At 44.5% G+C, this 14,619-nt stretch overlaps 1 protein-coding gene across 12 annotated transcripts in view; it reads left to right on the plus strand.

Annotated features, from left to right (window-relative positions):
• Them7 (thioesterase superfamily member 7) overlaps positions 1 to 14,619 on the plus strand; it is a 244,030-nt gene that overhangs the window by 78,655 nt on the left and 150,756 nt on the right. For 7 of the 12 annotated variants that reach the window (XR_015683425.1, XR_015683424.1, XR_015683426.1 and 4 more), the window contains 1 exon segment: positions 1,692 to 1,934. Coding sequence is in view for 9 of the 12 variants with exons in the window: in XM_087654578.1 (XP_087510704.1) it covers positions 1,714 to 1,934 (221 nt within the window). In the remaining 3 variants the exon portion in view is untranslated. 12 annotated transcript variants of the gene reach the window in all.

Below are 14,619 nucleotides of genomic sequence, written 5' to 3' on the forward strand. Positions count from 1 at the left end.
GCCTCGTTGAATGCCTTAAGAGGAACTATGTTACCAGTCTCCTCTCTGAAGCTTGCTCTCCTTCCGGATGTCACTGCCTCTTCTAGCATAGCAGGAACATCACAAATTTGGGTTCAGTGGTAGAGCATTTTCAGAGTGTGTTTAAGATTCAGGCTTCTATGCTTTAGACAGCAAGGAGTGAACAAATGAACACAATTCTAGCTTGCTAATATGCCCTGAGCTGTTGTCAGATCCCTATAGAACCATCGGTGGCTGCTGAGTACCTCACTAGGGTGTGCCATCCTGTGCCTAGGCTGTGGTCTGTAAAGCCCACCTTCTTCATTGCCTAATGGCTTCCAGCAGCTGTTCTGCAACATCTTCTCACACACAGAGAAGCTCATTCTGATCTGAGTTACTCCATCATTGCTGGTACTAGCAGTCATCTTTCCACTTAGCACATTTCATTAAATTTATATGGAAATGAGAGAACACAGTCAAATTGACAAAGCATTTTACAATTGACAGGGAAATTGGCTTGCTCATGCATTGCTAGGGAGGGGACAAATTGGTACCGTCTTTCCAGAGGGTATTAATTTATATCAAAATCCTTAACAATTCATTTGTCCTTTGGCCCAGCAATTTTGCGTCTAGGAATTTATCCTAAGGAAATAATGGTGAATACATATAAAGATTTATTTGGAAAGATTTCCATCTCATGACCCAAACTGGAATCAAAACACTAAATATGCATCAATGTGGGACGTGATAAATTCTGGTGCATCAATGCAATGAGATATAATGGAATTTAACGCCACCACAGAGGCAGATGAATATGTAAACACATTAGTGGTCTATTGTTCTGTAAAGAGCTCAAAACAACACATAGAGAGGGATCCCATTCTAAAAGGTACATCCAGATCTACAAGACTGGAATAGCACATGGGAAAATGTTTATTAATAATGAATATAGTTGCATCTTCCCTTTTGTAAAAGTGCATTAATTTTTCCCATAAGATATAATTTGTTCAAAAATATATTATGCTTTACTTTTTAAAACTTACAATTGTCAGATCCTCTTGATATTATTTTCTGGTGAACATTTTGTACTGATGACCTGAACTGTGTTTTTACACTCTTGAGTATTTTATAGATTTCATTAGATTTTTATGTTATTGAAAATACTTTGTAGAACAAAAGACTCTATGCAAACACACTTAAAATCCCTTCTTTTAAAATTCAAACAAAGGTTTTGTCTGTTTCTTTATGATATGTCAAACATGTTTAGTAAAGAATCCTTTCTTTAAAAAAATTAAAATTACATTTGTGTGTGTGTGTTCTCTGTGTGTGTGTGTGTGTGCGCACGCGCGCGCACGCGTGCACGTGTGCATGTGTGCTGCATGTTTAAATGTCAGAGGACAACTCCAAGGTACTCCATTTTCATACTTTTACCATGTGGGTCCAAGGGATCAAACTCAGCTTGTCAGCCTTGACATCAGCATCCCTACCCACTGAGCCACCTTACTGGCACTAAGAATCCTTTAGGAAAGTACTTAGAGTTTGGGATAAGGACTTGGATTATCTTGAAAGATTCATTTCCTAAAAAAGAAACCTAGTTATCCTTTTGAAACCAGTGGTCAAAATTGTATGCAGTTGCTTTTAAAACTAAGGTTAGATATCTCTCAAACACTGCTTTTTTTTTTTTTCTCTTGAAGGAATTCTGAAGCAGCAATCACTATGATTCCTTGGGCACGGAGGCTTCTTCCTAGAAACGCCGCTGGTTCCTTATCTACATCATCAGCCAGTCAGCAAGCCGAGGACCACCACCGGCAGCTGGAGGCCTATCGGTACTTCCTGCCCATCCAGACCCGGTGGCAGGACAACGACCAGTATGGCCACGTGAACAATGCCGTGTACTACAGCTACTTCGACACTATTATCAACCACTACCTGCTGAGGTAGGCAGAGTCTTACTCTGACCTTGCTGTGTGCCCTTGCTTGGGTCCCACCTCTTTTGTGGAGCAGCCTGGACTTTGGGCTCTTCAAAGGGGAACAGAAGGTCGGACATGTGGGCGAGGAATGTGTTGCTTTGCCTCTCCCAGGGTCTCAGGTGTTCACATATCTTGGTCCTTTACACTAAATTGTCAGCGAATGTGTTTATTTGAAGCTCAAATAAACACCTACATAACAAACCACGCGATGTTCAGATGTGGGGCAACTTGAGCAGATATTAACATCCACCCTCAAGGCCTTTTTGTGAGAAAAGCAGCTGCCTTCCCCACAGAGGATACTTGGTAGGGAGGAGGAGAGATGTAAAGTTGTTTATTATATCCTCTGGATGCCTTGATGACTTGATTGTCTGATTAGCATGCTTGCAAGAGTGGTTAGTATGTTTTTGGTTAATTTAATTGTCTATTGGAGAGACTCTGTCCTGTAGAGAAAGCTGCACGAAGTCTATCTCCGTCTTGCAGAGAGCTCGACTGCTTTGATAAAGTTGTTAAACCTTATTGGGCCTTCTATACAAACAACTCACATTTATTAAGAACTTTCTCTAACACATCTTATTCAGTTTCTCATTTATTCTCACTGACAGAGCATAACAAAAATGCCAGCAGACAGCCCGAGTCTCCTTGCCTGTGTCCTTTGGAGGCACACTGGAACACAGAGCCAGCATCTCTATGTCTCAAATCTTTCTTTGGCTACTTTCATAGGCAGACCGGAAGTTCTGATGAACTGACATTCCTAAGAGCGGACTTCAGCTGTGGGTTGATGGGAGTGGTATGTGAATAGCCAAAGCTTCCTCCCTTCTTGACTGAGGTAACTTTGAGATGCACAGTTTACATAAGCTCCTAGGATTTCCTGGTGGGTTTTAACTCCAGCCACATACATTGGTAGCCTTTTTAAAAATGGAAATAAAACTTACACAACAACAAACTCAGGACCATTCAAAGAGTTTTAGTTTTAATGTGTGTGTGTGTGTGTGTGTGTGTGTGTGTGTGTGTGTGTGTGTAAGGGCATGTGAGTGCAGTGCCAGTGGAGGCCAGTAGAGGGCATCGTTTCCTTGGAGCTGGATTTACAGGCTGTTGTGAGGGCTGTTGTGTTCTCTTAACTACCATGCCATCTTTCCAGGCCCCATTTTAATCATTTTAAATTATAAACAGTTTATAGAGTTTTAGTATAACTACAGTGTGTAACCAGCACTGCTATCAAATTTCAGAATATTTCCATCATTCTCCCAAAGAATGGCCCCTACCTATTAGCAGGCTACCTTCTGGCAATCATTATCTACTTCCTGTCTGTCTGGACTTTCCTTTTCTGGACTTTGCATGTCAGTGGCATTGCATGAGTGATTTTGGCATGGCATTTGTCTGGTTCATCTGTGAATAGCTTCTCCCGGTACTTTATTCCTGAGTACTAGGACGTGTGGTGTACCGCATTTTATTAATTCTCTCATCCATCAGGTGACAGATATTTAGAATGTTCACATGAGGGGGCTATTAGGAACAATACTGCCATGAACATTTTATGTGGTTTGTTGTGCAGGCATTTCTCAGTACTTTTGGGTACATGCTTAGAGTGGAACTTCTAGGTGGTATGGTAACTCTGTAATGATTTGAGGAACCTCAAATGTGTTTTCCAGTGAGCAAGGCATGAGGCTCCAGTCTGTCCATCTTATCACCAACAGTTGTTATCACCAGCTTTTCTTAATTGCAGTCATTATATTATATGTTGACTGTGTCATATTTCCATTCAGGTCCTGTTTTCCTGGAGAATAATGATATCAAGTGTCTTCTTCCCATTGAGCTAGGACATGTCTTTCTTGGAAAAATGTCTGTTCAAACCTTTTGCTTCCTTCAGTTGGGTCTGTTGTTGAGTTGTAACAGTTCTTTTTATATTCTGGGTATGTACATATATGTATGCATAGTCTTCATATTCTGATATGTACAAATATGTATGCATATTCTTCATAATGTATATACATACATACATCCACATATGTATGTATATATATATATATGTGTGTGTGTGTGTGTGTGCGCGCACACAATTGTAACTTTTTCTTCCACCTTGAGTTTCCTTTTATGTTTTTTCTTTTGATTTAAAAGTTTTTAATTGAATGACTTGATGAAAAATTTCAGAATAGCAGATGCTCAGCTGTATACTTTCCATCCCACCTCCTTCCTCACTGGCCAAGGAACTTAACTTGTCTAGTACTGTAGGGCTTCTATTCAGATTACAGACTTCCATGTCAGGACATTTTAGCTTTTCTTCTCTTTGCAAGAGGGGATGCAGAACAACTTTCCTTTAGAATCTCTCTCTCTCTCTCTCTCTCTCTCTCTCTCTCTCTCTCTCTCTCTCTCTCTCTCCCTGTCTCCCTCTATCTCTCTCCCTTTTCACCCCCTTTCATATGTGTGTGTGCGCGCGTGCGCGCGTGTGTGCATGCCCTCTACTGGCCTCCACTGGCACTGCACTCACATTCCCTTACACACACACACACACACACACACACACACACACACACACACACACACACACGGGTGTCTTCCTCAATCTCTCTTCACCTTATTCTCTGAAATGGGGTCTGTCACTGAACCTAGAGCTCATCAGTTCTCTAGACCATTTGACCAGAGATCCTTCTGGCTTTGCTTCCCCAAGTGCTGGCCTTACAGGTGTGTGCCGCCATGCTGGGCTTTTCATGTGGGCACCGGGGATCTGAGCTTGGGTCCTTGTATTTACCCAGCAAGTACTTGACTGAGACATCTTCATATCCCTGACAATCTGTCTCTTTTCTAGTATAAATTGTGCACATTACACTTTAAAAATCCACAGCAAATGGCAAAGATATTGAGGCAATTTCCTACTGTTTGTCAAATAGAGAGTTTTGACAGTTATTTTCCAATTGCTCAAGGCCACGCACTCTTTCTTAATAGTCAGTCTTAGGTGCTCTTTGGGTGGATACTTGGGCCACCTCCGTGTAACTGCAATTTAGCAAAGCTTTTGTGGCTTTTGAATGTCTCCCATTTGCAAGAGGAGCACCCGGAAGGATCTTGTGTAGTTAATTGAGGTTGAGTTCTTTTCTAGTGGAGATTGTGTCTTTGCGGTCCCAATTTGTTATAACGGGCCCTCTTACTAGTTCTGTTGGTAAGGATTCAAATTGGCAGCTTGTAAGGCAGAATTTCTGCCAGAATAATGTTTTATTTCAGGTAATACCTTAAGTGTTCTTACACATTGACTTTCCAGTGGTGACAAGACCCTGACTAATGGTACCAGGCAAGGCGCCAAGCCTGAGAGCAGTGCAACCTTGTCTCTCGGCATTCCAAAGACGAGCTCTGGCGCATGCGTGGGACACTCATGGGCAGCTTTCTTTCCCAGCATTCCAAAGATGATGGGTGCTGCGCATGCGTGGGACACCCATGGGTTTACCAACAACACCATTGCCTCAAACATTCCTTCAGTGAGGGGCCTTACTCCAAGAAAGGGGTCATGAAGTTGTGGAGGGTATGGATGGAAGAGGGAGAGATAGCAGCACAAGCCACAGTTTGCCCCGAGTTCCCATGGCTTTGACACATGGAAGGGGTTAAGTCGTTCTTGAACAGTTTATCGTTCATCAATTGTAATTAAATATGTTTATATTAAATTATGTTTTGTAATTAATGTAAAATCCTTTAGCCTATGCCGTTATTAGAACCAGATGCTGAAGTACCAACAATATTTCAACATGACTGTACTGCCTCGCCAGCTGTCTGACTGTAATTACTTTAATCTCAGCTTGTTATCTAATTATCACCTTTGTAAAGGGAAAAGTACTCTCTAATGCTTCCTGATTGTTTCAGATGATGATGAAGAGCGGGGAACAGCTGTCAGAGATCGGGCCCTGCTTATCACAGCAGAGGAACTTACCCCGAAGTGTATTCAGGGCCAAACTGTGGAGAAAGGCATGCCAGGCGAGAACTGGGGGCCGGCCAGTGAGGGGAGACAGGTGGTGTGCTGGATAAACTGCGAGGTGACGCCGGCAATGCCTTGGGGGACAGGGTTCTCAATCTAGAGACTCAGTGCTTTGTTGACAGTGCGCAGTGAGGGTTGAATGGGTTAAGCATGGGAAGCCCTCCATGTGGCATTTGACAATATACATATACTAGGTAAATGTGGACTGTTCACCCTAAAAATGGCCACTTTTGAGCTTAGGCTGGGGAGATGGATGGCTCAGCAGGTAAAGTGCTTGCCAGCAAGCAGGATAACAAGGAGCTGAGTTTTTAAAAAGCACAGCAAAGCTGTTAGGCAGAAACAGAGGATTCCTGGGAGTTTCCTAGTTAGATGGCCTATCTGGGAGTTCCAGATTCAGTGAGAGTCCCTGCCTCAAAAGGTTGAGAGTGATGGGAAAGACACCTGAGGTTGACCTCTGTCCTCCACCCATGTACACACACACACACACACACACACACACACACACACACACACACAGAGAGAGAGAGAGAGAGAGAGACAGACAGACAGACAGAGACAGAGACAGAGACAGAGACAGAGACAGACAGAGACAGTCAGACAGACATTCATTTGGGTTTTCTCCAATTCTACCTTATCATTTGATATTTTAAATGGAGCACATGATGCTAGCAACTTAACATTGTCAATGTTTTCCAAATTATATTTAAGTCTTATCCGCTAGCCTATGCTGTTAATAGAACAGAGGCTGAAATATTGTTTGCTGCATTGTGCATTGTTCTCTCCTACGCAGGTCATCAAACCAGTCAAGTGTATGTGAGCACAGGCAGAGAGGCCATGGAGCCCCTGATGAGCCTCGACTCTCTTGGTTTTGGGGTCCCCTCTAGTATTCACATGTCAGCCCTTGGTAAGGCAACCATTTAGTTCCTAAGTGACCATTAGAGCAGGTTCCCCTAGGGTGTCTCCTAAGCCTCCGATGCTTGCTTGAACCTCACCTCTGGGGACCACAGTCTGTGTCAGAGGGGAGTTGCCACCAGTGTTCTTTATCATATAAACAGCAGGGTACTAGGTATGAAGAAACGGGGAGTGTGATGGTGGGGCTAAACGAAATGGTCCAAGCTAACAAGGAGGCTAGATTCTCATTGCTGAGATGAGGCTAGACCACTAGCCAGGTGTGAGATCACATAAAACCTTAGTCTTTAGAAGTCAGGAATGAGGCCTTTTTAAAAGTGGGCAGACATCTTAGGAGGGAGGGAGGGAGGGAGGAAGGGAGGAAGGGAATTGGGTAAGAGGAAGGAAAGAAGGGAGGAATGGAGATAAGAAAAGAGAAAAGCACATCGAGGAGCCCAGAAGAGGCCTCTGCAGGGGATAAGTGTGGAGAACCTGAGAGGAGCGTGTGGGAGTACTTAGAGGTGCCTTGTCTTTGATTCAGACACGGCTTTGTCAATAACAGTGTGACCTCAGCCTCAGAACTTTCAGTTCATCTTGAAAATTTTTGTATAGTGCCCCACGGATATCCACAAAGTGCAGAGGTCATCGGGGCAGATGCTAGGGCAGTGTGCCCAAAGTCTGACACTACGGATGGTACAGAGGAGTCAACAATCCCCGAAGCCTATTTTCTAATAGTTATGGATGTAACATATGGAATATGTCTTTAAGATCTGGTCAGGAAAATACAACCCTGTCAACATGGAGGTCTGGTGACACAGGTGTCTTGCATCTAGGGCTGGAGACTGGCACAGAGTAGCCAGAGTGTGGAGATGGGCAGCCCAGGTGGCACTGAGATACTGAATCACCCAGGCAGGGTGGGCCAATGATGCCAAAGTTTCAGTCTGGGTAGGATGAAGAAAATTGTTCCGAGCTGCTGCAAGGCCTGAGGCAGAAGAGAGGCCAACAGAGCTCAAAGAATGATGGGACCTTTAGGAAAGAAGAGTCTTTTCTTCCCTTCCTCCTGCCCTCTAAACATCTGGGGATGCTTCTCATGAAACCAAATCAGAATCTAGCTAGTAAGGGAGTCATGCGGTTCTGGAGCTCCCAGAGTAAACCCAGAACATGGAGAAATGGGGCTGAGGCTGAGATCAGGCAGGAGGGTGACAAGCCAGTGGCCCAAGGTGGCCCACTGTATCCTGCAGCTTCCTTTGTAGCACCACCCAATAGCATCCCTGGAGAGTGCGCTTTAATCACAAGAAGGAGCATGTGTGTCTCTTCCCCGGCTGAGCTCCTGCATCACTCCATCCTCCAAGCTGCCCTCACTGTCACCGCACAGTATGACTTTATTTTACACCCCTCCTTACTTTCTCCAATCCGGCATCTTGGAAGGAGAGGGTAAATAGATAACCGGTTATTGATTTCACTCAGGTCTGTTTGCTTTGCATTTTTCCTAGCATGGTGCATGGATTAATTATGTCTACATTTGATTTTACTTGGTAACAGAATGTAAACAACTGAAAGAAAATCTGCTTTATGTTGCCTACAGGGAGCAGCGCTGCTTAACAACTAGAGAGCATGGCTGGTATGGGGCACACCATCTGCTTCCCGCTCTTTTGTCAGTTTTGTGGCTCATGGTACGTGTTCTTTCTCTGCCTCAGTTTCCTCATTTGATTAAGAGAGTCAGTAAGAGTGGGACCCTCACTGGTGTTAACCAGTGTTTGTGGTGATGAACCACATCCTAACTCAAGAGAATTCAGTGACTTAACCATTCTGTGACAACCTGACAGATGTGTGTGGGGAAGCTTAGGGAGGCTTAAATGAGATCGTCTTTCTGAGAATTTCACCAGGGAGACTAGTGGATAAACATGAAGTCTAACTGTAATTGTGTTTGCAGATGCTTTGCTGTAACTGCAGGGGCGTGAGTGATCAGAGTGGAGACTTTAATTGCCTTCATTTTGACTGTGATTCGTCCCCCAAAGGCGAATTGATCTATTTGATCTTGAAGCTGGTGATATCATAATGCTATGACCTTGACTCTCCAGAACTGTGAGCTAAATGGAACTATTTTCCTTATAAAGTTACCCAGTCTTGAGTATTTTATTATAGTAATAAAAATGGGTTAATTAGCACATTCCCACTGGATTGTATTCCCACTTCTTGGACTGGTCTTTAGAGAGCACCAGAAGGAAGAAGTTCCCTAACACTGAATCCAAAGTTTTGGTATCATGTTCAAAAGCCATATCATAGTGTCCTCTGCAGAAAACAAGAAAGCCACTCTAGAGAAGCCAGCAGGCCCCATGATAGGCACCAGAATGCTGTACTCAGTGCAGAAGCATGCAAAGGGCTGTTGCTGGCCTGAGGACTACTGAGCTTAGCTAGCCCAGCTGCCTGACTCTACTGCTAGGTTATTAGATTTTCATACCAGAGAACCATGAAACAAGCTTTGGGGGGAAATCAGGGTCCTAACAGTGTCAGCTCGCTGGGGGTGAGTACATTTGAGAGTAGCAGAAGTCAGGAACAACTGAAGAAGACAAGAGTGGCCTTAGGGTCCTGGAATGCCCAGCATTGAAGAGGATGGCTTTGGTATCAGGGGTTCCCATGGCTCCCGAGAATAAAACAAATGTGATGAACTCAGTCCCTTCACTGGAAGATAAATGCCATGCTCTACTAATTCTCTTTGTTATGCTACTTTTGATTTTTGGACAAGAGAAAGAGCACATAGCTGTGTGGTGGTTAATTTTTCATTGTCAACTTGGCACAACATGGACTCATCTGGGAAGAGATTCTTAGCTGAAGAATTGTCTATATCAGGTTGGCCTATAGGCATGGCTGCCTGAGATTGGCTTGATTGTCCATGGATTTAGGAAAATACAGCCCACTGTGGGTGGTACAATTCCCTATGCAAGGAGTCTTGAACAGTATGAGAGAGGAGAAAGCAGGCAAGCGAGCATGCATGGATTCACTTCTCTCTGCTTTGCTTGGATGTGACAGGACTAGCTGCTTCAAGTTCCTTCCACTGTGGCTCCCCTGCAGTGATGGATTGTCACCTGGAATTATAAGTTGAAACAAACCCTTTCTCCTCTATGTTGCTTTTTGTCAGGATGTTTTATTACAACAGAGATGAAACTAGGGCGAACACAGACCCAACAGTAATGTCCGTTACCTCATGTTTTACCACTATTTTTCATCTTCCCTTCCTTGCCTGCAACAGGAAGTGGTGTATAGTTTCACGAATGCCACACCCTTCCTTAATTTATCCCTACTCCTGCTCCGGTCTTCAGCAGTGTGGCTCATCCCAGCCTCGTGTGACCTCTCAGCTTCATTCCTTGAAGAGGACTTTATTCAATTTCTGCCTTTGCACAGGAGCCTAGATTTTCTATATCAGGGACTTTCTCATCCTGCAAACAAAAACTGTCTCAGACCTGATTGTAACAGGTAAGTTTGAGCGTGTCCAGTCAGCTTTCTCTTGCCACTCTCTCTGCCTTCCCCTTTAACTGTGCACTTACATTTTTTTTTTACTGGTTTGAGTCAGTGTGTCACCTACTTCAGGTGAATTCTTAAGTGGAATTCTTATAAGTCTTGGTCCTGTTTCAGCATGTCATCCTACTCTGAGCCTCTTTAAGTTGGAACTACAGTGTTTAGCCCTGATACCTGCTCCACTGCCAGTAGAGATGAGACTAGATCACTTTGTAGGAGGTTTGCTATGGCTAGAGGGCAAGGACCTATCCATCCTGTGTAGACCATAGGTGTGGGGGTCAACCTGACATGAATGAGCTGATCTAGGGTACAAGCAAGAAATGGGAAGTCTCCTGGGGCAGGGTCCCTAAGCAGCCTGGAGAATCCCTCACTTGGCCAACGCTGCCTAATGAAGCATTCCTCTCTTTTCTCCTCTGACCTTTCAACCACAATCCCTCAAAGAGGATTTGTGCCTCAAGAGTATGAGGGCATGAGAATGTCTAAGCAGTGGTCTGCAAGTCTCCTTTTATCAGGGAGAGAGATGCCCATGCCTAGGCGTAAAGAATGTTCTCTACCTCTAAAGCTATGTGCTGATGACAGCTTAGGCCAAGCAGAGCAGGCTGGGTGCCACTCAGTGGTGGGATAACAGGAAAGACAGACCATAAGTACATACTTAGAATGTCAGTGCCCTTAAGGTGGGGACATGGGGATACTGAGATTGATAGCTGGGAATCAGGGAGCTCTGCATTCAGTGAGAGATCCTAAGTTGGAGAGAGGTGGAGAAAGACACGATGTCAACCTCTGATCATCACACATAGGTGCAGACACATACATGAACACACACACATATACACACACTCATGTAACGATATGTGCTAAGTAACCTGTCCCCACTAAAGGGTTTGCTAAATGGACTTCTGTAATCCATGTGTGTATCTTTTTTGAGAAAATTCCAAATTGATCTTAGGATTGCATACCGAATATAATAATTTAAATATATGTTTTTATTAGACATAGAAAGTCAAGAAAGTAGGCCATAAAGGAAGTAAGACTCAATAGTGTTATAGTGTTTCTGTAATGGATGACAATGTTGATCTCTGAGCTTTCAAGCAATGAGGAGAACAAAGAGGAACCAGAGGAGCCTTGCGATTCTCATTTCGTGAAAGAAAACAGATCACATCTTCCAAAGAAGCAAAACTTTCCCATTTGTTTTAGGCTCTAATAGAAACAACAGAAACGCACATCAGAATTTTGAGTAATGCAGCCAGGAGAATGTAAGGAGCCCAGAAGCAAACTCTGTTTGGTACCTGAGCACTGCCTGGTCCGTGTGAGCACCAATGAGTGAGAGGTGGGAGAGGTTCTCATCAACAAGCTCCCACAGAGCCAGGACCCTGCCTCAGATGGCTGATGGAAGAGACTCAGGACAGATATGAGTTGGGCCAACCACAGAGAGACCTTTAAGGGAAAGCAGGCCTTTGAGGGAAAGCAGGCGTGAGGACTTACTTTCCCTGCACTGGTCAGAATTCTGGCCTAATTCCCTTCTAGCCCTCCTAGTTTTTCCCAGGAGTACTTATTGTCTTTCCACTCCAGACTTGGGGGGCAAATTCTTTATGAGCCCCCAATCTCTGCTGTGGGAGCAAATGGGAGACAGGCTATTGTCCTGTGGCCTTCAGCCAAGGTGGGGTGTCTTTGGAATCTTGCACACGGTACTGTCTTTATGTATCCTGCTGTGCAGTGTCTCCAACGTGACCTACAGAAACACACTTCCTTATCTGTACACTTGTGTCTCAGGGACTGAGTTAACACATAAGTACCAGCCAACGTGAAGGTCTCAGTTAAAATATTATGATCTGCCTCCCTGGGCCCAGGGAAATCTCATTATATATAAAGTAAACCCCATTGGCGGGTGCGATCTAACCCACAGACTGGAATCTACGGATAGAGTATGCCTGGGAAGTCGGGCTGTCAGATTAATACATTGTGCGAAAATTGGGGCCGGAGGTCACCAGACTCCTGATACACAAATCTCCCTCTGAGAATCTCATTTTAGTCAGACTATCAGTTAGATTAGAGAGACCCTAATTATCCTACTGAAATTAAATTACTTTATGTTAGGGCGATATAATGAACAGCCATAAAAAGGATATACACAACCAATCATCTTATTATTCACAGCAAGACCAGAGCATACACTAAAAGGACCTTGCTGATTATTGCCAGATAGTCCCTGTCACACACAAAAAAGGGCAAGCGCAAAACAAGAGTGGGATTCAGCTCTTGGGTCTCTCCCCATGTTTCCAGGACAGGTGTTAGACTCCCGTTGTGCTCTTGAGCTGACCTGCTAAGAGATTCTTCCCAGGGCCACCCCTGCTGGTTGCTGAGAGGACACAGGGGATGCAGCCATCTCCCCCAGGGCCTCATGGCTTAGAGCAGGAGCTTAACAGTGCAAGTCACTCGATGGCTGTGTGGTTTTTGTCCTCCACACAAATGCTAACCTCTATCAGTTTGTCTTTGTTAAAGCCCACAGCACTTGGTGCTGTAATTAATTATCCTCAGAGCGCAATGATGTAACACAATGGAAGTTTACTACTTGTTCAAATTCTGGGCTGGCCCAGGTCAGTGGGGGAGAGCACCCTTGCTCCATGCAGTCACTCAACAAGCACCCCCCAGTGCTCTCCAGCCCCTCCCTGTCAGGTCAAGCATCTCGGCAGCAATGCTGTCAGCGTTTTGTCTCTCACTGATTCTTCATGTGCAAGGGTGGCTCTCTGTGCCCTGCAGGATATTTGACTCCCTTGGTTTCTGATAGTAGAGCCAGTGGCACATCTTCCCTTCTGAGACACCCAAAGATGTCTGCAGATACTGACAGAGGTCCCCAGGAAAAGGGAACAGAAATGACCGTGACAGAGAGCCATTGCCCTAAATCCATGGGGTCTTCTCCATTCATTAGGGAGGTGGCAGAGCCAACAAGGAGGATTTGACACCTACATTCCTACCCACTCTTTCCTGGGCAGAAGTCACACGGCCTCCTCTAAGTGAAACGGTATCTGGGGAATTGTATTGTGTCCCCAAAGGGAAAATGGATCTATGTGCTGATCAAGTAGCAGGTCTCACACAAGGAAAATGGAGGATGCACAGGAATTCTAGATCTGAATTCTGGTAGGTCTTTGAACTGCTAGCTGCTACCTTGGGTGGCCACCTGGTCCTGGAATTTCATCTTTCCATCTCCTTAGACCGCTGCATCTAAGACATGTGTCCTGCCTTCCATTTCCCGGTATGTAGCTGGAGATCCTAATGCATGGGGCTGGAGAGACGGCTCAACAGTTAAGATTGCATGCTGTTATCACAGATAACTCAAGTTCATTTCCCAGCACCCATGTTGGGACGCTCACAACTTTCTGTAAGTCAAGCTCCAGGGGTATTTGACACCATCTTCTGGCATCCACTGACACCCACATTCACGTGCACATACCACACACTGACACACAAACACACACACACACTTTAAAAGACCAAATGAACCTGAAGTAATAACCAACAAATCAAACAAACAAGCAAACCCAACAGTCCATGTGATGTGGTCCAAGGATGCAGGTGGGTTCATACGCAGCTATTTCAGGAGTGTAATTAAGGACATGTAGCATGTTTAAAGTTGTGATCAGAGTGAGAGGTGGGCTCGTGAGCTCCTCAGGTCTGATGGTTGGAGGGCAAAGGGCAGAGGCTCTGGTGGCGCATACCTGAGCAGTATAGAACACTTGGCATAGAGAAAACATTGATAACAGTTTAAAGTTTCCTATCATGACCTTGGGACAACATGGATGAATTATCAAATGTCAAATGTCAGATAATTTAACAAAATGATCACAATGATCTTTAAATGAATAAATTGCCACAGATGTGAGGTCTTTTCCTAGACTGGTCTGATCATCAATACAGTGTCACTAACAGCCATAGTGACTGGATATTAAATTGTATGATTTTTTTTAAAGCCTGTACTTAAACTTCTTACATAGGCAGAGAGTATGTAAGCAGAAAAGAAGATGGGGTAGGCGCTGACAGCCCCAGTACTGGAACTGGTACCTTAACTCTGAATATTGTGAGTGTTGCTGTCTAGGTTGATGGGGCATTTACCATAGAGGTCATAGGGTGTGCTGCCTGACTTCCTGGTGACCTCACTCCTTAAACTTTGAACTGGGCAATAGCATAGGAGGGGGGAAGGTTTAGGGAGATTGGTGACCTGAATGCCCAACGTGACTGTGTCAGTAACCCTGCAGTTCTGAGATGTGGGGGAGGCACCATTTTCAATACCTTGCTAAA

This window comes from Rattus norvegicus, chromosome 3, assembly GCF_021556685.1.
Source record: "Rattus norvegicus strain SHRSP/BbbUtx chromosome 3, alternate assembly SHRSP_T2T, whole genome shotgun sequence".
Taxonomy (NCBI): domain Eukaryota; kingdom Metazoa; phylum Chordata; class Mammalia; order Rodentia; family Muridae; genus Rattus; species Rattus norvegicus.